A 20,000-nucleotide genomic window follows, 5' to 3' on the forward strand; every position below is an offset into this window, starting at 1 on the left:
CACAGCTTATGCGTAAATGTCTGATAATGAACTTATGATAACACAGGTTTCATTTCACCCAATATGTGGTAGGGGTGTTACTTGAAAATGTTTCCCAATCTAATTACTTGGGGTGTAACGGTACGTGTATTCGTCCCGGACCGTGGCTGTTACGGACGTTACGGTTCGTTGCATGCAGTCGTACGGAGAATACGCGGTAGCCCCTATGTGGGAAGACTGATGAATGTAGTGTGAGTCTCTCATTTCACTCTCTCATAGTTGGTTTGTTCTCTTCTCTCTAAGCTTTGAGATCTGATTGTGGTGCAAACATATGAGGACACAAGTGTTCAAGGACCTTATGTCTTTGTTGACCAGTGCATTGTGGTAAGAAGTAAACCGCATTTCTTAATGAATGATTGAGGGCGATGCTGGCTATCAATAGCTTACAATTGGCTACACGCTGCTGCGGGCGGCCATGTGCGGTTGTGACGTCACAAACGCGCGGAACTCAGAACAGGCTTTAGAAAGGCTTGTTTTCTTCACATAGACCGTACGGCTGTAGGAGGAGAACGCACGTTTTCATACTTTGACAATGTGTGCGTAGCACATTCATCTCAGTGAATTCAAAAGAGCGAGGAAAATCGTGATTTCCATCCTATGGCACCTTTAACGCGCTACAGTCTGTACCAACTACCTCAGCAGGGACTATAAGACACTAGGTGGAACAAACTGTAACTACTGTCTGTTCAAAATAAATGAAAGAAACCTATCTTTATGCATTTGGCGGGGAGGGAGGGGGCGGGGGGGGGGGGGGGGGGGGGGTGTTTATCACTTTTATCCCGTTGTATCGAACTCGTACCGAACCACGATGTCCAAACCGTGGTGTGGACCGAACCGTGACTTCTGTGTACCGTTACACCCCTACTAATTCCAATATCAGCATGTTAACACTGTGTTTGTGTGGATCAGCACAAGAAAGCCTAAGGCATGTCACTCTGACAATTCAAAGCGCAAAGTTAATACTACTCATTACCCACAGTATTAATTACATATAGTACTGCATCACTTTATGCAACGTGTTTGCTGAACTGTCCAAAACAATCAAAGCTAACCCAACGTTTGGCACACCGTTAAGGACGGAAATGCAGAAGACGCCCTGACAGCAATAACAAATCCAAGCAATATTTAATCAGCTCTAATGTGGTTTGTCTCGGTTTGTCTGAGGGCCTTGGAGTCAGCACTTACCTTGGCAAACTGAATAGCAAAGAGTTTTTTATACTTCAGGTCCATGAGCAAACTGCTCATGAGGAGCTGATGGTAAACATTCCTTGCACCTGCAAACGACAGACAGGTCTATAGTTTTAAGAGCTTCTGTGGGAGCAGAGATGCTTTAAAATGAACTAATATAATGAAAAATGAATTGTGAGACAACATAAACTGTTGTATCACTTTTTTGGGAGGGGGGGGGGGTTCCATGAAACAACTTCATCTCTCACCTTTCCACATCTTGGTGTCACAGAGCATGAGTGTGTCTACAAGAGAGTTCTCTCCTTCCGGCCCTCTCTGTAAGCCCACCTGGCACAGGATCCTTCTAAGTGCATCTATAGGTCAGAGAGTGCGGGTCAAGACAAGACATAGCAGCACATTTAAACACATTTTGACTTCTGACCCTAAATCAGTAGTTCTCAACTCCAGTTCTGAGGGCCCCCTTCCCTGCATGTCTTTGTTTTTTACTTTTCAGTATCACAGTTGAGTGAGCTAATTGTGCTTAATGACTGGTTGATCAGTGGAGTAAGGTGTGTTTTGTTTCAGCTCGGGACTAACACACCACGTTCCGCCGATCAGCTAATCATTAAGCCCTTGATTAGCTCGGTCGACTGTGATAATGAAGAGTTAAAACAAAGACACGCAGGAAAGGGGGTCCCCAGGACTGGAGTTGGAAATGCCTGCTCTACATCATAAACGGCCTACAGTCAGAGACAAGCTTTTTTCCCCCCCAGACAACGAAAAAGTACATACTGCCAAATCAAGGCCCATTTATGTGGGTGCAAAGACGGTGTTCACGATAAATGAGGGGAGAGGGAAAGGGAGGTCAAGGCAGGGGTCGGCTGGACAGAGGGAAGGGGGAAAGAACGAAAGGGGAAGTGAAAGAGAGAGAGAGAGAGAGAGAGAGAGAGAGAGAGAGAGAGAGAGAGAAGGAGAAAGAGACCTGAGTGACGGATGATATGGCCGAGCCAGTTGAGGGCTTTGAGAGCGAAGCACTGATGTGCCACCACTGAAGAATGCATGACCTGAACCCGCAGAGGTTTGGACTGACGGCTGGTGTTCCTCTGCACACACACACACACACACACACACACACACACACACACACACACACACACACACACAGAGTAAAATGACCTGCTTCACAAAGACACTACATCCCTAAATTTACCCAATTAACACAAACACACGATGCTAACAATGATGCTGTGCACAAAAGAACAGCTTCTATGCGGACTCACCACTATCACAGATTTGGCCTGTTCGCAGAACTGAAAATCGCCGTAGCGTACGGACTTCCTTCCCTAGAGACCACACACAAAAGATCAAAGGATAAAATGCGTTTGTCGTGGTGGTGATTGGAACGCAGTTACACGGCATGACCCCTGGGGGCCCCGTCACTCTGAGAACACTCACGTCTCTGTCCACGGTGGTGGCAAAGCTGACGGCCTCTTTCTGTGTGCAGTTGACGGCTTTCTGTAGCGTGTAGATGACCTGCTCATAGGTATGGACCTCATCGTTAAACAGCATGCAATAGTAGGTGTCGCCGCGTTCCCTGAGGGATAAAACAGACAGTTAACATTTAACAGGATGACAAATCCTGACGTAAGTATAAAGCTACTTCTTGAATTAGCGTCATTTTCCAAACATACGAAACATCTTCATATGAATGAAATTTTAACTGTCATATAAATACAAAGCAACGCAGTGTGTCTGTTTACCGAAGGGCACCAAATATCCCAGGGTATAAATGATATTATCTGTTTTGTGGGTTGTTTTTTTGTTTTTTGTTGTTTTGTTTTTTTTACAGGGCCCTCAAGCGGTAGCTGTCTCTGTTTAAACTCTGACATTATTTATGACTGATGACATCAACACGTGTGTCCAGGCATGACTACATCACTACAGTTAAGTACTGAGACAGGCTCACAGGCTGATCAATACAGGAAAACAATGGCTAAAAACGGAGTACCTATCAACTGACTTTAAGTCATCATTTTCCTAATTACTTCCAAAGTTCAAATGTTAGTTGTTTTGAACGCAAGGGCAATTCAAAACTTCAGAAGTGATTTTCCATTTTTAGGGAAAACAAAGCTTGTTTAACATGTGTGTGCGTGCATGTGTGTGTGTGTGTGTGTGTGTGCGCGTGCGTGCACATACGGAGGCTCCAGGCCTTGCGGGAGCTCATCCTCTTTGTCCGAGGTAAGCATATCCACAGCATATTTCAAAACAATGGAGAATACATTGTATGTGCGAGCGATCATGTCTTCAGAGAGATTAGCCAGTGGATCCTGGGGAGGGAAAAAAAAACAGCATGGGTTGAAATAAACGGTTGAACCCTGGAATACTCATGTCAAAGAGAAAGAGGAGAGAGGATTGTGGCTCACCTCTTGGGAGGGGTCACTGATGCTGGGTTCGTGTTTCTGACAGTAAGGGCCCTTCTTCCAAGCCTCCGCATCTCCGCAGTCACAGAAACCCCCTCCCCCCGAGGTTGTCATCTGCACAGAGAACCAGGCTCATTTACACGTGTCCACACTCTTTCTCGCCCTCTCTCTCACTCTCACATGCACCCACACACACGTTAAACGTCACCTGCAACTGACCACGCGTCCTCTGGGTCCAGACTTTTTAAAAACAAGTGCACTCTTTCACACATGCTGGCTGCCATTTGAAACATAAATAACATCGAGTAGATTCAGCAGCTGTCACGATCACACAAGTCAGTGCCCGCCACTAACGTGTCACAAAGTCTGGTTTAAAAAAGATCTCTCCCAAACACCTGAACACACAGCGAGTCACCTGGAGCAATAAGCTAGTTATGAAATCAACTTTCAGGCCAAACAGTGTAAGTTGGAGGACGACGGGACGTCTCGATTCTAATCCGTACTGTCACAAAGCAGATTGAAGAGCACTTGTGTCGTTCAGTCCTACTCCTTGTGAAACTGTTCTTTTTTTTTTTTTTTCACCAAGACGAACAGAAAAGAGGCACTCAAACAGAAAAACCAGAGTCGACGCGCAAAAAATAATCCCGACTGTCTGTAAAGCTCAGAAAAAGCTTAGTCCCTTCAGTAATGTTTATAAGCCTCTTTTCACAGCTGCGTGTCTCTATCTTTCATCTACAAGTATCCAAGCAAAAACAAGTGACGGTTTCGGGAGCTGTGAAGCCGCTGCTCTTGACACCGGGGCTAATTAAGAAGTCTGAAAACACAGGCATATTTTGGTCTTTTTAGAGGCCCAGTCTTGAGGTTTCAAACAAAACTGGCGGTGGATCAGTCACCGAGGACATGATATGCTTGGTGTTTGATTGTGGACTGGGGCCCAGGGACACAACGCAGCTCCACACCACTGCGGAACCACGTGGAACTCGTGAAGCCAAACTCGCACAACTCCAAATGGGATTATCCCCATCTTGCGCTCTGGGCAGCTGGGGCACCCATATGCTGTGCATCAGTCACACTCGCAGGCTCACACGCACGAGCGCGCGTGCGCGCACACACACACTAACACACACACACACACAAACACACACACAAACACAAACACACACACAAACACACACACAAACACAAACACACACAAACACAAACACACACACCTGACTGAGAAGTGCTTTTACTAAACCTTAATCACGTTAAAGTAGTTCCATAGCAGAAAAACAGGCCGTGTCTTTATTTGGTGTATTTGTGTGTCTCTCTGTTCTTACCCTGTAGCGATGCTGTTTGTGCACACTGCCAAGGAAACACTGCATGCAGAGCACACAGGTCGGGTCTACTGCACACTCCCTGGAGTCGGTAAAGAGGAGGGGAGGGAAACAGTCAGCGCTCAAAAACAAACAAACAAACAGACAAAAAACAAAACAGAACAAAACGGATGCATGGCAACAATTCTCCAAATTCTTCTTTTGAAAATGTTAATATTTAAGAATACACGCTGATTACTGACAAATGCCTCTATTCGAACAACAAACAGTGATGTCCTCGCCAAAGCATTTGTAGCTCTGACACTATACAATTCCTGCTGATTTACTGCGCCTTAAAAAAAGAGCCTCCAACTGGACAGGGAATGGTCACACCTGTTTCTCAGGTAGGAGTGAGCCCCGTAATTACAAGCGGGGGGGGGGGGGGGCGCTAAAGGACACCAGTCACTGTGGACTTGACCTGAGCAGGTCTGACTCGACCTACAGTGTGGGTGTATCATTTCGGTTCTGCCGGCTTGGTTCTCAGAGAGAGAACCTGCGTGAGAACACAGAGAACAGGTGCTTGCTCCAGACATGCCCTTCTCTTAGAAGGCTTAAACTAGTCAGGCTTGGAAGACTTAACGTAGTACCAGCCTGACCTAAATAGCCTGGACTATCCCGAGCCTTCGCTCTGACTTTTAAGGAGACGGCTAGCGTGAGAACGCCACCCACGTTACCCTCTACACGCTGCCCAAACAGCAACACAAATGACTGGTGAAATACCTTCCAGTTCACAACAAACGGGTCCTTATCCATAAGATGGACAGTATTGCTTAATTTGCGGTAAATGTCCTGTTCATTTATATGAAGAAGGTAAAAGCTCAGTATCACAGAACAGGTCTGACGGTGAGTCAGCCGACTGTTAAACAGTTTTTTTTTTCGTATTCACAGGCAGTAATTAAGAGCAGCAGTGGAGGTGTCCTGGGGATCAGCCCATTAACGCATGAAGAGATCTGCCTCTTAAATGACTCCAATCAGCACTAGGTGTGAACGGTGAGCTTCTGGTCCCAGCTGAGGAGCGGTGGTACGGTAGTGCTGTCTTACCTGCAGGTGTATGTGGGCTCTCCCACTTTGAAGACGTGACCGCAGAGCTGTGAGGGCTGGTTACTCTGCTCCAGTTTAGACAGTCCCGTGGAAGGGTCTTCCCCACAGAGGTACCACTCCAGTGGGGCTTGCAGGAGCAGCTGGGCCAGCAGGTCCTCACTCTGTGGGTTTAGATTGGGCCCGAGGCAGTAGATCCTGGGCACATAACGCGCCAGGTGCTGGTAGACCTCTTTGGGCAAGTCGCTCACCTGTAGCCATTTCTGTGAATGACAGAGCATGTTACTATAGAAATGTCTAGAACACTGCGTCACTTTTTTTTTTTTTTTTAAATTTTACTAACTGTCTGGTCTCTGGACTTTCCCAAGACTTTTTAATATGCACACTGTGATTTTCATGTTTTAAGGGGCGTCTGCCAAAACTATGATTTGCCTAGACAAACAGCTAGACAGGTCATTCAGGTTTACAATGTAGACCATTATTCAATATTTGTTTTAAGACAGAAGATAAGTAAGAATCTAAGACTCGACTTCAGACAAAGACTGAAAGCCACCCAACCCCCAACACACACAGGACAGGACACTGAAATGTACTCTGTCTTATTTGCATCATATCCATGAGTATGCTTCGCTAAGCTGAAGCCAAAATGTCTCAACTGCAAACAAATATGACCTTGATTAGTGCAGCTCATTAAATTTATTTCACTTAGAGGAGACGCAAGTGGAATAAATTAATCTGACACGACAATTCAGGACGTTAAGATCATTTCCATAGCAACAGCTAAAATCGGACATATGATAAAAGAACTTGATGTGTTAAACGCATTCTTTACGCAATTTGCTGCATTCTGAGATGACCCCCACTCATACAGAGTATGGCTACAACAGTGGCAACAACTGTAAATGGGTGTATGACAGGTATTCTCTTCTGCCTGTTTAGAGAGACAGAATGCTCTTCATCTGTGCCGTCCCAGGCGGTTAACTCCCCACAGGGCCTGCTGCAAATCAGTTTCTCTCCAAACTAAAGAGAGACACAGAGGCATAGGCAGAAAAAAAAAACATTTGTATCCCCAGGCAGAAGGTTCTGGAATGCTGTCAGAGAGCTTTCGAAGCGCTCGGGGAACTGTCATACAAGTGTGAACCCTCATGAGAATGTGAACGTGAGTGTGATCGTGTGTGTGTGTGTGTGTGTGTGCGTGCGCATACACACATGGTGATACAAACACCCAACTCAGTGTCTTTGCTGTGTCTGCGTGCAGACGAGCTTACAAGAATCAGGTTTCTGTAGTGCTATGAGACAGGGGTTTGGGCTAAGTCACCAGTTCCAAACTGAATAAGTTTGACAAACATTTTGCGCCCTAAACTGGTTTACACAATGTATACTAACCATGTTCACATATTAAATGCTGAGTATAATGTATAACTGAGGCTGCAAATAATAGCCCATTTTGGGACTGCATTTCCCTATTGTAATGAATATTTTTAATTTATGCTCATGAAGAACAAGAACATTTTTCCTGTCCTAAATACAGAGATTCTTGGATTTATAAAATTATCAATGATGTAATTTTTTAAACTGATATCATTTTTTTTTATCCCACTTATGTCTTCCCTTACTCAAAAAGCAGAGTAAGATTTTATAAGATAATTTAGTCACAGTGCCATTAACAAATTAAAGTAGACTGAATAATTATTGCAGCTGCATAAACCATATTAGCTGTGCCAGCCAACAGATTTAATGAGCAAATGTGATGTATAAATATAGCCTATATATCAACTCTCACATGAAACCTTTGTCACACAGACAAAGGTTCTTAAATTAGAAGAGGAAAAGATCTGCTATAGATTTAACTGCGTGTACCATATGCAACATTCACTAGAACAACAACCAACAGCAGTTTTCCTCAAAGAACTCGTCAGGGTTCAAGTCCAGTCCTGTAATAGGCATTGCATAACGACTGCATAGCGTCTCATCTGTTACTATTAAACTACATTTAATCTTCCCATTAAGGCTGCACCACCTTTTAACTGCGTAACAGTAAGGCCTTAGTTATTACACGTCATTTATCATGCCTCAGAGGACAGAATCTGTTCTATATTACACTGCCCTGACTAACGCAAACATCAAGATTACATGTGTAAGGAAAATAGAACTTAACACTCTGCCCGATTAAGCCGACCTACTAACCTGGATCCTGCAATGGGGGCCGTGACTATACAAGAAATTCGTTGATTACTGTGCACTTTCAGTGACCCGCAATTGGAAGACAGCTATTGTGCATTTATTAATTGTTGTTTGCCTGTTGTTTGTTTTTTTTTCCCCCGTCACATCTGACGCAACTACTTGCATTATATCGGTTGGTGCAAAAAGTACGAACAATGACATAGTTGGAAAGAGCATGTACACCCTATTAAAAACTTGGTGTTACGAAATAATTAAACCAATCAGTTTACAACAAATTCATTGCAATAATTTATATTTTGAAAATTACACTGTGGTTTCGTTTAATAAGAACACACCAATGTAATAGTATTTCACGAGTATTCAAAATTGACAGATCGCGTATTATCTTTTGTACAAATCAGTTCTTAGCAATATACTGCAGCTGCCTTACCAGTGAATGTGAAGTAACAATATTATGGTTCTTAACTGGGAGGGACCTAGAATGGGTGATATAACCTAACTGGCAAACTGCTTGTAACATTCTGACAGTGACTAGCTCAGTGCTACTTGCTTTGTTGTTACTGTCTTACTCCAATAAACCTGACTATTTACGTTCTAGCGTGTTTCTCCTTATTCAATTTCTGAAGCAAAACGGTTGACACTGAAGTTGATTACACGTCTCAAAACTTATCGGCCAGTCAGTCTGGCAGCTGGCTTAAGGCCGTCGGGGTCAAAAAATGTTGACACATTGTCACGATAAGAAACCAGACCAACTCATCCCTCGCGTATCCAAAATGCGATTCACTGGTCACATTGCAACGTACAATCTAGTGAACAAAGCTTATGCTTTTCACTTTACCCAACAAGCTTACTGTGATATGTCAACAACAATATCATGGCTAGCTTCTGTTCAGCTAACAACCCTGTATGCTTTCGTTACTTTCGCGAAAAAACGTCTTAAAAGCACTATCATCTGATGATGTAAGACGTATAACGTTATTTAAGCACATTAAAATGTATAGATAGTGACAAGAATACGATGTAGACTATATTTGATCTACTTGCTGTACGCTTCCTTTTAATATCCTAGTGAATACGATTCACTTCCTTTGAGAAAAGCAAGCTACATAATGTAGCAAGCTGGCTAATTTACAATACAGCTAGCTGACTGGCTAACGGGCTGTAGCCGGTCGCTTGCAAGGAAAACAAACCAGAGGTGAAATTCTTGATTATTTTTCCGAGCGAAATGACACAAGCGCCGTCTTCTATTTACACAGTGTAATGAATGAGAAAACATATTTAAATTTGATAAAGCTGTCGCTTACCGCGGCGGTGTCTTTAGCGGAAAAATTTAGGAATTCACTACACAAAACGGACGGTGCTTCGCGATCAGTCTCGGCCGCCGCCATCTTCAACTTACTAGCTAGTGTAAGCGAAGGAAACGGAAATCAGCAGGTTGACCAACTTCCGAAAAAAAGTGTGAGAGAAACTTTTCTGCTGACTAATGGAAACATGTTTTGTTACCCTGACACAAACTACAGGCGACGTTGTCTGTACCCGGGCACAGAGTCGAACAGTTCTTTAGATGTCATACAAACATTCTAGCAGATTCCATGCTTACTCACGACCCCTTCGAACTTGTCAACGTTTGTCGCTATGGGAAGTGTCTGTATCATACTGCATGCTTGTGACGCTGTCTTGTCGAGAAAACTGTTCTTAAGATCTTAATCTACATGAAGACGACCAGACGCAGTACATTAAATTTAAACATTATGTGTATTTTTTTATTATTATTTCATCATAGCAATTTATAATAAAACCAATGTAGATATTGCACTTTGATTTGTCACATGACACAGAAAGTGTTTAACAAATAATTTATAGTTTCAAAACAAAATATGAATAGAGCTAAAATACTGAAGGTTCACCCATAATAGACATGATGAACACACATGGACACTCCAAAAAGGTTCAGAGCATGGTTGCGTATCAGAAGGTGAATTGCAACACAAGTTGCCATTTCCAGTGCCACTTTGTGGGTGTGTGTTGTTTAGACACTTAGTTTTTACTGACTATGCTTTCTTATCCTGCTTCATTTGTTTTGTTGCAGCCTCTGAAGTTCAGTGGTTTTCATAGTTCATTATGCCAGTTCTTGAGTCTATAATCACATGACAGAAAATACAGTGTCTCTTCACTGATACTTCTCTTCCACTCAAGTTCATCAGTACCAGCAGTACTTAACTCCCAACAACATGCAAGATTAGATGGTACAAAAAAAGACTTGAGCTTTTCAGAAGACCATGTTCCTTTGAGTCTGAAACAGCAGAGGACTACCCTACACAGCATCTCCATCTGCTGAGGAAAATCAAAGAAAGTAAGAAGCCATAGTTAGTGTCAGAGAGTTACAATGAGTAGATGCAGTATTTAGTGTATTAACCAGAACACTTGGCAACCATGGATCATCTTGGAGGACGAGCAATACAGAGACTGCACAAATTAATATTATGCATTGATGTCGTGATATCAAGTATCTCATACACGTTTTGTGTAGTAGTTTCTCAGAGACGTTACAGGCACACATACTTGACTTTGACTGGATTAACTGTAGGAGTAGTGTATGGAGCTGCTTCACATCTGCCCTCAGGGCATTCAGGTCCTGATTATGTTGCTGTTGCTGTTTCTGGAGCCTGTGCAGGGTGGGGACATGTTCCTCCTGCCCTGAGGAGGCAGAGCGTCTTGTGGAGGCAAAGCGCCCCACACTAAGACACAAACAGAAGACAAACAAAGGGACAAGTGACATCACCTTTTGAACAAAACACAAGCTGGACAGCTGGATTGTATGTCCTATCACTGCCTGCATTAGTCATGGGATAATGAATTTGGACAGTAAAAAAAACTCCATACATCCAGAATAAGCATTTCAAATTAGCTTGCTATAATAAAATTAATATGTCAGCAAAGATTTGCAGTAAGTTAGCATGAGACCAATAAAACCTTATTTCTGTTAAATATGTATTTTCACTTTCATTTTACATGTTTAATTTGATACAACATTAACCAACCCTGTGGCTTGGTCTCTGACTGCTTCTTGTGGTTCATGATCAGTGATGTCTGTTTGGATCCCCAAAAAATCTTCCACAGTTTCCTGCAGATAATTGGAAACATGAGGAAATTCTCTGTAGTAACATGTATTTATCAGATCCATTTAGATCCAAGAAGTATTTTCATTGTGTTTGACCTCAGCTTTGGGGAAATGAGAAGACCAGAAAACATCCAGTTTATGTGTTGCAGCTTCACCTTGATCTGTGTTGTAAGCTTCTTCATCCCAGCATAGTGCTCTGGATCAGTGGTAATGTTCTCATCATAAAACTCAGCAAGTGGAGCACAGCAGCGGTGGATATACTGGTTGTCATAGAGACGCCGTAGGTAGGACATAGACTCCTCCACCTGTAGAATGATAGTTGCCTGCTGCATCACTGCATTAGCCAAAGCATTGTCATACACCCTGTAGAAACAATGCACGCACACATTAATAATGCCAGAAAGAGGAACACATCTTGTCATTTCATTGTGAAGACGGTAACTGCCGAATGTGAAACTGGTCTATGAGAGATGACATTTAAAAGTGAAGACATGTGATACACCGTTTTAAAAGCGTTGAGATCAAGAATCGTTCATTCATACCGTTGGAAGGTATCGGAGAGGAGAGCGATCATGAGGTTGACACACAGAACACTGGAGAGAGCCAGAAATGTCCCGCATAGCAGCTGAGCCATAATGGAGTCCACAGAGAGCATGGCATCAAATTCGTACTCATCGACCAAGGTGATACGATACAGGCTGTAGAGCAACTGTGGCACGGTCTGCATACTGGGCACCGCAGCTTTACCTGGAGAGAGACCAGAAACTCAAAGTTCACACACACTCGCATACATCAAAGTGAGCTAAATATACGTTTCCTTTGCAAGCAAAGATCTGTGTTATGGAACAACATGACGTCGGTTACACAGATTGAAGACCAGCATTATCTCTATCTAAAATTGCTGTAGAAATTCTCTCTTTTTGCTCTCAGAGTCAACCAGAGGAAGAGCTACACTGTGAGGTGCACCTTGAGACGGCATGATCATTCACACTGATATGAATGTGTGGAAGACTTTACTTGTATTAGACCTGAATGATAGTTGCCCTCACCTCCAAATATGATCCAGAAGGCACAGGCATATGGGATAAAGATCTCAGCGTACAGGAAGAGGAAGCGCAGAACATCACCGACTACCTTCCCAAGCATCACTATAAACGGACCCATCGCTCTGGAAATAAATCCAAGAGGAACTTAATAGTATTTATAACCAGGATCATATATGCAGTCCCTTCATTCCATTACGACTAAGGGTTAGCTGGTAATTATGATGGCAGATGAACAAATGAGTCTGCTCTTGAAATGCCATGGTAACTGAGACATGATTTCAGTACATTCTGCTGTGACGGACTGCTGCATTCTGGACACATTGTTACCTCGTTATCTTGCCCTAGGGAAAACAAAACTCTGGTATCTGTATTTCTATGGTAACCCTCATGCTGAGCAGATGTTACCATGGGTACTTCAGATACTTCAGGCGCAAAGAGGGGACACCTGTGAGGCACCGGTGAAACCTGAGAAAAGTAAGCTTGATTTCCCAGGGCATTGACCAGGTGCTACGGTTCAGGCACTAGCACTTTGACCACAGCGTGTGTTACCATGACACTGAAATACTCCTCTGCCAGGTGTCACCATTATGCCTGAGGTCCTCTGTCAACAGCATGTGTTTCCATGGTAACCCAAGCTGCTGACCACTCGTCGTAAGAGAGTACAGAGGGGTTTGGCATTGACCATTACCTGAAAGCCCGCACATGCTTCATCAATCTCAGCCAGAGGAAGATGATGGCCACTGCAAACAGACGAAGGCTGTACTGACGCAACGTGCTTGACACCAAGATCACGTCTGCCAAGTGGACCGACAAAACCGCTATCAGCAATACATATACCAGCCAATCAAATATGTTCCTGCAAGACACAAGATGGTGAGGTATTGACTGGTCATAGTGCTATAGTATTACGTTTTTGTGGCTTTACAAAATACTTTAGGAGGTCTACCAGAGGTCTTGTGAATAGCTCCCCTTCATGTTGCGCATGAACTTAATCTGCTCCTCCAAGAAATGACGTTCCTATGCAACATATTAAAATCATGGAGCACTGTCATCATGTTTTCCTTGCGAATAAAATTGGGTGGTGTATATATTTAAAGTTTGAAACAAAACACTTTGATGATAACGTGTGTTGAAATGTCAAAACGGATACAAGTTATAAGCAGACAGATATTATAACACAAACATAAAGTTGTTACGCTGCATATATCCTTTACAGCGCAGGTAAGCAAAAATGCCAGGACATCTTTGAAACAAGCTTCAAGAAGGTCACGAAAACAGTGTAGCTCCAATGTTTTCTGATTGGTTGTCTGATTTGTGCTGGAAGCCATGAGTGTGTTACCTCAGGCCACATGGGGTGTGTGCAGGCCAGGTCTTCGTTGATTCTCCGGATACTCCAGGTCTGCCATCGACGTAATTTACGCCTGGAGCGTAGGAGTTCCATCACCTCCCGGTATATCTCCGACAGTGTTAGCAGTAGAGCCAAGACTACTACAAACACTCGCCACCAGTCCTGCACAGAGAACAGCAGGGGGCGGCGGGGCGTGTGAATACGCACAGGAAGTGCGGTGACAAATGAGACAAATCAACCAATTAAGGAGGATATTCTATACTCTGCTATACATTATACTGTTCACATAGTACTCACACTCTCAGTGATGGTACCCTCATGACTTGTGTTAGATGTTTTGATGCTGTGGGATTGTTAATGGTTTTTATTTTTCCTCACCTGTGGGAAAATGTAACGATGACCATCCTCGTGGTTGACAGACACTGAGATTGCCACTGTTGTCCAGGAGACAATGAACAGGAAATTGAGCAGCAAAAGTAACCAGGCCCCACTCCTGCAGGGCAAGCGTGTGAAACGTTTGAAATGAATTAATAGACGAAAGTAAGTGCTCATCCATTCTCATGGCGGTGGTATGTTCTTTTTTTTTCTTTTTTTTTGCAGTTCAAATGTGAATGCTTGAAATCAAATGAAGCAATAAATATACAAGAACACATTAGTGGGTGAGGGTTTTAAGCTCTACCTTCCATGCAGGTTCCACTTTACTCTAATGAGCTTCAGTATTACAGGATGCATGATGAGGTCTAATTTGCCTTGATGGACAATGAACTCTAACTGAAGGAGAAAGAGAGAAAACTACAATTAACTGACAAGGACATAGACAACATCTAGTTTGGTGTCAGATAAAATTTTAACAAAGTTAAGATCTCAAGAAAATTTCAAGGAGTCTATGTGAATGGTCATGGTATCTCTGAGAGAAATTGCATACCGGTGAAATGGGATCAACACAGACCTCCCCTATGAAGCAAAAACAGATGCAGAATCATCACAAAACCCTTTCAGTACTCAATAATCCAGCATAACTTCCAAGTCAAGCCTCCCACGGGCATGTATGAGGGCGCGAGTGTATTCTATCCGCACCAAGAAGGTAATAACTGTGGTCGTGAAGGAGATTACAGTCAAACATCCTATGGAGAGAGTGGGTCTCTTTTGGACAACGTGAGAAGTTGCATTGTGATTGTGACAGATTGTGATTGAGGAGATCCGATACCTCCTGATGTCCTTTGGCACGTTGGCTCTGGCTCCAGCAGGTGCAGGTAATAAAACTGGTGACGAGTCATTCGGTCGATCACGTGGAACTGGTTCATGGCCAGATTGGCCTGCGGGCACAATATGGGAGCTTAGTATGTACATAGTAACAAAGACCCGTATCTAAGCGCCCGGATGATTGACACTCACTACGGAAGTCATCTTGGAAATCATTGGTGTGATGCAGAGCTGTCCATCACTGTCCTGGACTCCTGCATCTGCTCCCAGCTCCAGTAGAATACGTGCAGCCTCACTGCGATCTGTAAACAAACAGTAACAGACATGTGCACACACAAAATGAAGAAATTTGCTGCAGCAAACAATTAATTCGGACACATGTAGCCATGGATTGGGGGGGGGGGCTATTCAAATATGTAGTTAGGAAAGGGATTTGTCGTAACGGTACACTCGCATACACAGGAAACGTAGATAAAGGCAAGTATCATTGGGGGGAAAAAGATAGCATTACACTGCACACTCCAGGGCCTGTAACAATATTACCAAATATGGCAGCGAGCTGTAGCGGGGTCCTCTGTTTGTAGTCTTTAGCAGAAATGTCAGCCCCACTCTTTAGTAAGATCCTGACTGCTCCTACCGCGTCGTTCTTAGCAGCATAGTGCAGGGGGGTCTGCTTGTCTTTGTTTGTGCAAGCCTCTAGTGCAGCTACAAACAAAAATACAGCAAAGGAACATTTCTGAGGAAGGTATCGCACACAGCATCCAAACGTAATAGATCAACCCCCCTATTCCACAACCGTATAACACAACAGTGCAGCAGTGGTACAAGTCTGGATGTACCCAGACCATATACAAACCAACACAACATATGAGACACACACACGCACACACACACACACACACACACACCTCCTTTCTTCAGCAGAAACACGATCATGTCCTCGTAGTTCAATGCTGCTGCGACATGTAGGGGTGTGACCCCAAACATATCAGCCCTCTGAAGATCTGCCCCCCTCTCCAGGAAGAACCGCATCACGTCTATGTTCCAGGCCCGAGAGATCTGCCACAAATTACACACATGTGCACACATCCTGAGTGGATCTCAGCCGTGTCCTTTTACGCAACAGAACAATGTACATACTGAATTCTACACTGATGAAAGGGGTGAGTCGAATCACAAAGCTTGGACAATATGAGACTACAGGTCCCAGAATGCACTTTCTCATGAGTCATAATGTATACGGCTCAAGAGGCAAGGACAGCGCCGTACCTCGTGCAGAGCTGTTTGTCCGTGTTTGTCCGCCGAATCGGGGTCGGCTCCATCGGTGAGGACACAGCTTAGATATTGCAGGTCCACCTGCGAGGAAGATAAGGTCAATAATTCTGCGAAATGTTGACAAATATGACATCACATTTTCCCCACATGGTCACCTGTTTCTGTGTAACCCACTTCAAACATGTCTCAGTGAGCAAACACACCCTTGGTCCTTACACAATACACAAGTCCCTTTTTTCTTTTTTTTTTTTCTTTTTATTCATCTCTACCTCATCTGTGTCTTCATTTCTCGCAGCCAGTATCCTGAAATGATCCAGCAGCTTTTTATTCAGCTCATGCTTTGGGTCGCGGGCATCTGGCACATCTTCATCCCACGCCAAGCCTTTGTATTTGGTGCCCATACACTCCCCTTTGAATGAAACATAGAGGTCAATTCTGTCTGTACAGAAGTCAACCCGAGTCAATACTGCTTTACGGCTGAAAAGTTTCGAGGCTAACGAAACGCGGTGTGTGTGTGTAAGCGTGCACGGTTATACTGTATGTGAGGAGTCGTTAAAGCGTATGGCTTATGTGGCTGGAGCATGCTTGCACCTGTTTCCTGGGTGAAAATTAAATCCAGGTTATTAGGTGAGTGTATAAAGCAGCAGGATTCTGGTTCAGGTGTATCAGGGTGCGTTGGATGTGTTACACAGTCTCGTGTTCTTTTGCAGAATATGTACCCGAGGGCATCTCCCTGACACACTTCTTCGCTGCCTGTTTCCATCGTCCTCGGGCGTAGGACGCCCACTGCGTGACCGACTGCACAGAATCAGTGACGGATGTCGTCGATCGCTGAGTGCGAAGTGCATGGTGCACTGGCTGTAGACACACACACACACACACACACACACACACACACACACACAGAGCAATAAGACTAGGCATGACCGTTGTTGAATTTTTACTGAACAGTGATAAAACCCTAATCTAATGTTACAGTTTTGTACATTTGACTGACACTCTTCTCCAGAGCAAATTACAGTTATCATTATCTTTGACAGAGGTCACACACCTCTGAGGCAAGCCTGGCGGTGAATGACTTGCTGAGGGGCATGTTATTAGCTCTCATGCCTGGTTTGTTCTAATCACCACAATCCTCCAGTCACTAAGCAGAATGCCCTTACCACTACTCACATAATTACGACTGTTTGGAAGACATTTTTGAGCAAATACTTTGAGTAATTAAGGAGACATAAGGCTTATTGCACTGTTTTTCTTGAATGGTTTTTTTTTTTTTTTTTCAAAAAAAGTAAAAAAAGCAAGTACCTAAAGTGCATTATTACTGTAAACAGCTTTGGATAGACTGAGAACGAAATGAAAATCAAAAAAGGGACACAAGCCAACAGATATTAAAAATGAAAGAGTCTGACTCTTTGCCAACCTGATTAAAGACTCCATCGGTTAACTCCACTCCGTGGTTGTCGTACTCTGTGGCTCTGTCTCGCCTCTGTCTTTTCATTCTCCTGTAACTTCGGTCCCTTAGCTCTTTTCTATGTCTTTACCATCTACTAATATTACAGACTGCACCACTACACGAAAGTGTGACTTAGAAAGTGTGACACAAGTGTAAACACATAACTCATCATGAGCTGTTAGTGGTATATGCCAGTATGAAACAGACTAAAAACAAGGTAAGTTATTAATACTCCACTTACCAGCAGTGCAGTGCGGCGTTCTCAAAGACTGTGAGTTAGAAAACTTCTTCAAGTTGTGTTTGTTTCGCAGCTGTCTGGGCACCGAGTTGTCAGTCTGAAAGGTTTTTTTTGCTCATTGCACAATAGTTCAACAACTCCTGCTTCTTTAACCTAAGGGTGTGGTACAGATGACTGAAAACAACTTTAATGTCATAAACTTTAACAGCATCGAGGTAAAACAGCTATCCTAAAGACATGCTATAGACTCCAGGCATTTTTATCGGTCCTTGTCAGTCCAACGCATGGCCTCTTATCTATTGATAACAGCTTTGTACTTGCAGAATAGAACCCGTTATGGCCTATCCAATTATCATTAAACATGGTAACACCCAGAAAAACACGCCCCCCCACCCCTCTCCTGATCCACACACACACACACATGCGCATGCGCGTACACAGACATACTCCCAATCTTTATTAATGTTAATCACATTATTTCATTCAATGTGACACAGATGAGTGAGAGTGACAGTTAGGGGCAGCTGATGATTGACAGGCAGGGAAATTCCCTGACAGTTTGACTGATGGTTATGGAATTAAACCAGTAAAAAAAAAAAAAAAAAAAAAAAAAAAGAGAAATTTTGAGGTGGGGTGCTAGAAAACTAAAGTCCACAGCCGTTTAGATAGCAAACCAAACAGTAAAAGCATAAACATAACACTATATTGAGATTTCGCACTGCCAACAACTGATCCAGGATCAGTTTTTTCTGCATCCAGCGTAATGTAATACGATAGCACCGGAGTAAGTACACTGATCCCAAATGACCTGTTGAGAGCAACTGGGAACAGAAGACCGAAGGACTAAAGTACAGGAACATAATAATTCACTGCTTTCAAGAAGAGTTAAAAAAAAAAAGACACTTTGCACTGGCTTGTGTTAAATCATTTTAATAAGATTGTGATACACAACAACATACAGTAAACCCAGGTATGACGTGCATACATTTCCCTCCAACCCATCAAAGTTGTGATTATCACAAATAAAACCGGATACATCCAGTCACATCCACATCTTCACACCTTTGTATGACGATTGTTAAGTTCACATATTCATGTTAAATATGAGATTGTGCGTCCATCCCTAACGATACTCGTCCCTGATTCCCTGAGTCCGAGCTTGGAGCAGGAGCGTGTGAGTTGTGCTCAGCCAAACCAGTGGTTCCCCATACACTCTCGATTCCACTCCACACGACACAGCCAGCACCACTCGAATTTACACTGCGCGCGGGGACATACCATGTGCATGCAACCACCTGTAAGAAAACAACAACACCACAGGTAAGCCAGTGAGGAGAGCGAAAAGCCCCCCGCCACGCTGAACACAAAAGGTTTTTACGACCGCAGAGAAACTGCCTGACTAAACAAAAAGAGTTAAAAAAGTACAAACGACAGATTTATTTCATACCCGATGCATCTCCGACAGACCGAGAAAGTTTCTGTTTTCACTGTATGCGTTTTACCAATTGGAGTTTTTAACCCCTCCCCCCCCCCCCCCCCTTTAACGGCTGGGGTGTAAAAAAGCCCGAAGCTAGCGTTAGAGACAATGGCCTACATGGGGTTAGGTTCAGAAACAGCGAGAGGCAAGGATGTTTACAGAAACGGAGACAGTTGGTGAAGCGATCGAATTCAGTGACGGGGAAGACAGAACTGTATCGCACCATTCTTCTCCACGGGGACCCTGCACTTTGGACACGGACGGGTGGTTTCGTCGATGGTCTCCTGGGAAGCCTGTTCCCATCTCGCACGCATAGCTGCCTCCTCGTCCACCAGATAACCCTGACACAGACAGACAGAGAGGAGGGTGAGACACGGCAGAGACAGCAGTAAAACAGAGTGGACACATAGAGAGAGAGAGAGAGAGAGACAGAGAGAGAGAGAGAGAGAGAGACAGAGAGAGAGAGAGAGAGACAGAGAGAGAGAGAGAGAGAGAGAGACAGAGAGAGAGAGAGAGAGAGAGAGAGAGAGGTGAAATGTGAACAGAGATGGTGAGAGACATGAGTAAGACAAAGCAGAGATAAAGAGAAATAAGAATGAGACGAGATTGAGAAAAAGGAGAGAAAAGCATTATGAG

At 43.7% G+C, this 20,000-nt stretch overlaps 3 protein-coding genes across 4 annotated transcripts in view; all 3 read right to left on the reverse strand.

Annotated features, from left to right (window-relative positions):
• The window catches only part of ubr2 (ubiquitin protein ligase E3 component n-recognin 2), a 24,772-nt gene extending 15,181 nt beyond the window's left edge, over positions 1 to 9,591 (reverse strand). For both annotated transcript variants that reach the window (XM_030770463.1, XM_030770464.1), the window contains exons 1-10: positions 9,508 to 9,591; positions 6,023 to 6,282; positions 4,946 to 5,024; positions 3,630 to 3,740; positions 3,403 to 3,533; positions 2,662 to 2,800; positions 2,487 to 2,549; positions 2,189 to 2,309; positions 1,476 to 1,580; positions 1,225 to 1,313 (exon numbers count right to left, since the gene is read on the reverse strand). In XM_030770463.1, the coding sequence (XP_030626323.1) occupies positions 1,225 to 1,313; positions 1,476 to 1,580; positions 2,189 to 2,309; positions 2,487 to 2,549; positions 2,662 to 2,800; positions 3,403 to 3,533; positions 3,630 to 3,740; positions 4,946 to 5,024; positions 6,023 to 6,282; positions 9,508 to 9,591 (1,182 nt within the window). The remainder of the gene's footprint in view (positions 1 to 1,224; positions 1,314 to 1,475; positions 1,581 to 2,188; positions 2,310 to 2,486; positions 2,550 to 2,661; positions 2,801 to 3,402; positions 3,534 to 3,629; positions 3,741 to 4,945; positions 5,025 to 6,022; positions 6,283 to 9,507) is intronic.
• Positions 9,592 to 10,486: 895 nt separating this feature from the next.
• LOC115810452 (transient receptor potential channel pyrexia) lies at positions 10,487 to 16,597 on the reverse strand. The gene is made up of 18 exons (XM_030772384.1): positions 16,466 to 16,597; positions 16,191 to 16,277; positions 15,816 to 15,980; positions 15,465 to 15,615; positions 15,114 to 15,223; positions 14,926 to 15,034; positions 14,644 to 14,672; positions 14,398 to 14,489; positions 14,097 to 14,211; positions 13,710 to 13,880; positions 13,317 to 13,387; positions 13,059 to 13,226; positions 12,374 to 12,492; positions 11,867 to 12,071; positions 11,480 to 11,687; positions 11,245 to 11,327; positions 10,766 to 10,941; positions 10,487 to 10,534 (listed from the first exon to the last, which is right to left on the reverse strand). Exons 1-18 carry the CDS (start codon positions 16,595 to 16,597, stop codon positions 10,518 to 10,520), a joined length of 2,208 nt encoding a protein of 735 aa, XP_030628244.1. The 3' UTR covers positions 10,487 to 10,517.
• Positions 16,598 to 18,954: 2,357 nt separating this feature from the next.
• prkn (parkin RBR E3 ubiquitin protein ligase) overlaps positions 18,955 to 20,000 on the reverse strand; it is a 48,116-nt gene continuing 47,070 nt past the window's right edge. Inside the window, exons 11-12 of the mRNA XM_030772385.1 lie at positions 19,588 to 19,705; positions 18,955 to 19,182 (exon numbers count right to left, since the gene is read on the reverse strand). Coding sequence (XP_030628245.1) covers positions 19,073 to 19,182; positions 19,588 to 19,705 — 228 coding nt within the window. The 3' untranslated portion in view covers positions 18,955 to 19,072. The remainder of the gene's footprint in view (positions 19,183 to 19,587; positions 19,706 to 20,000) is intronic.

Source organism: Chanos chanos, chromosome 4 (genome assembly GCF_902362185.1).
Source record: "Chanos chanos chromosome 4, fChaCha1.1, whole genome shotgun sequence".
Taxonomy (NCBI): Eukaryota; Metazoa; Chordata; class Actinopteri; order Gonorynchiformes; family Chanidae; genus Chanos; species Chanos chanos.

Bases quoted from the DNA above. Each gene is read 5' to 3' on its own strand.
- LOC115810452 (XM_030772384.1), bottom strand. From the start codon at position 16,597: ATGGGCACCAAATACAAAGGCTTGGCGTGGGATGAAGATGTGCCAGAT. The intron at 16,278-16,465 runs GTAGAGATGAAT...TCTTCCTCGCAG, and splicing joins GAAATGAAGACACAGATGAG to GTGGACCTGCAATATCTAAG. The intron at 15,616-15,815 runs GTGTGTGTGTGC...GCTGCACTAGAG, and splicing joins AAGGAGGTGTGTGTGTGTGT to GCTTGCACAAACAAAGACAA.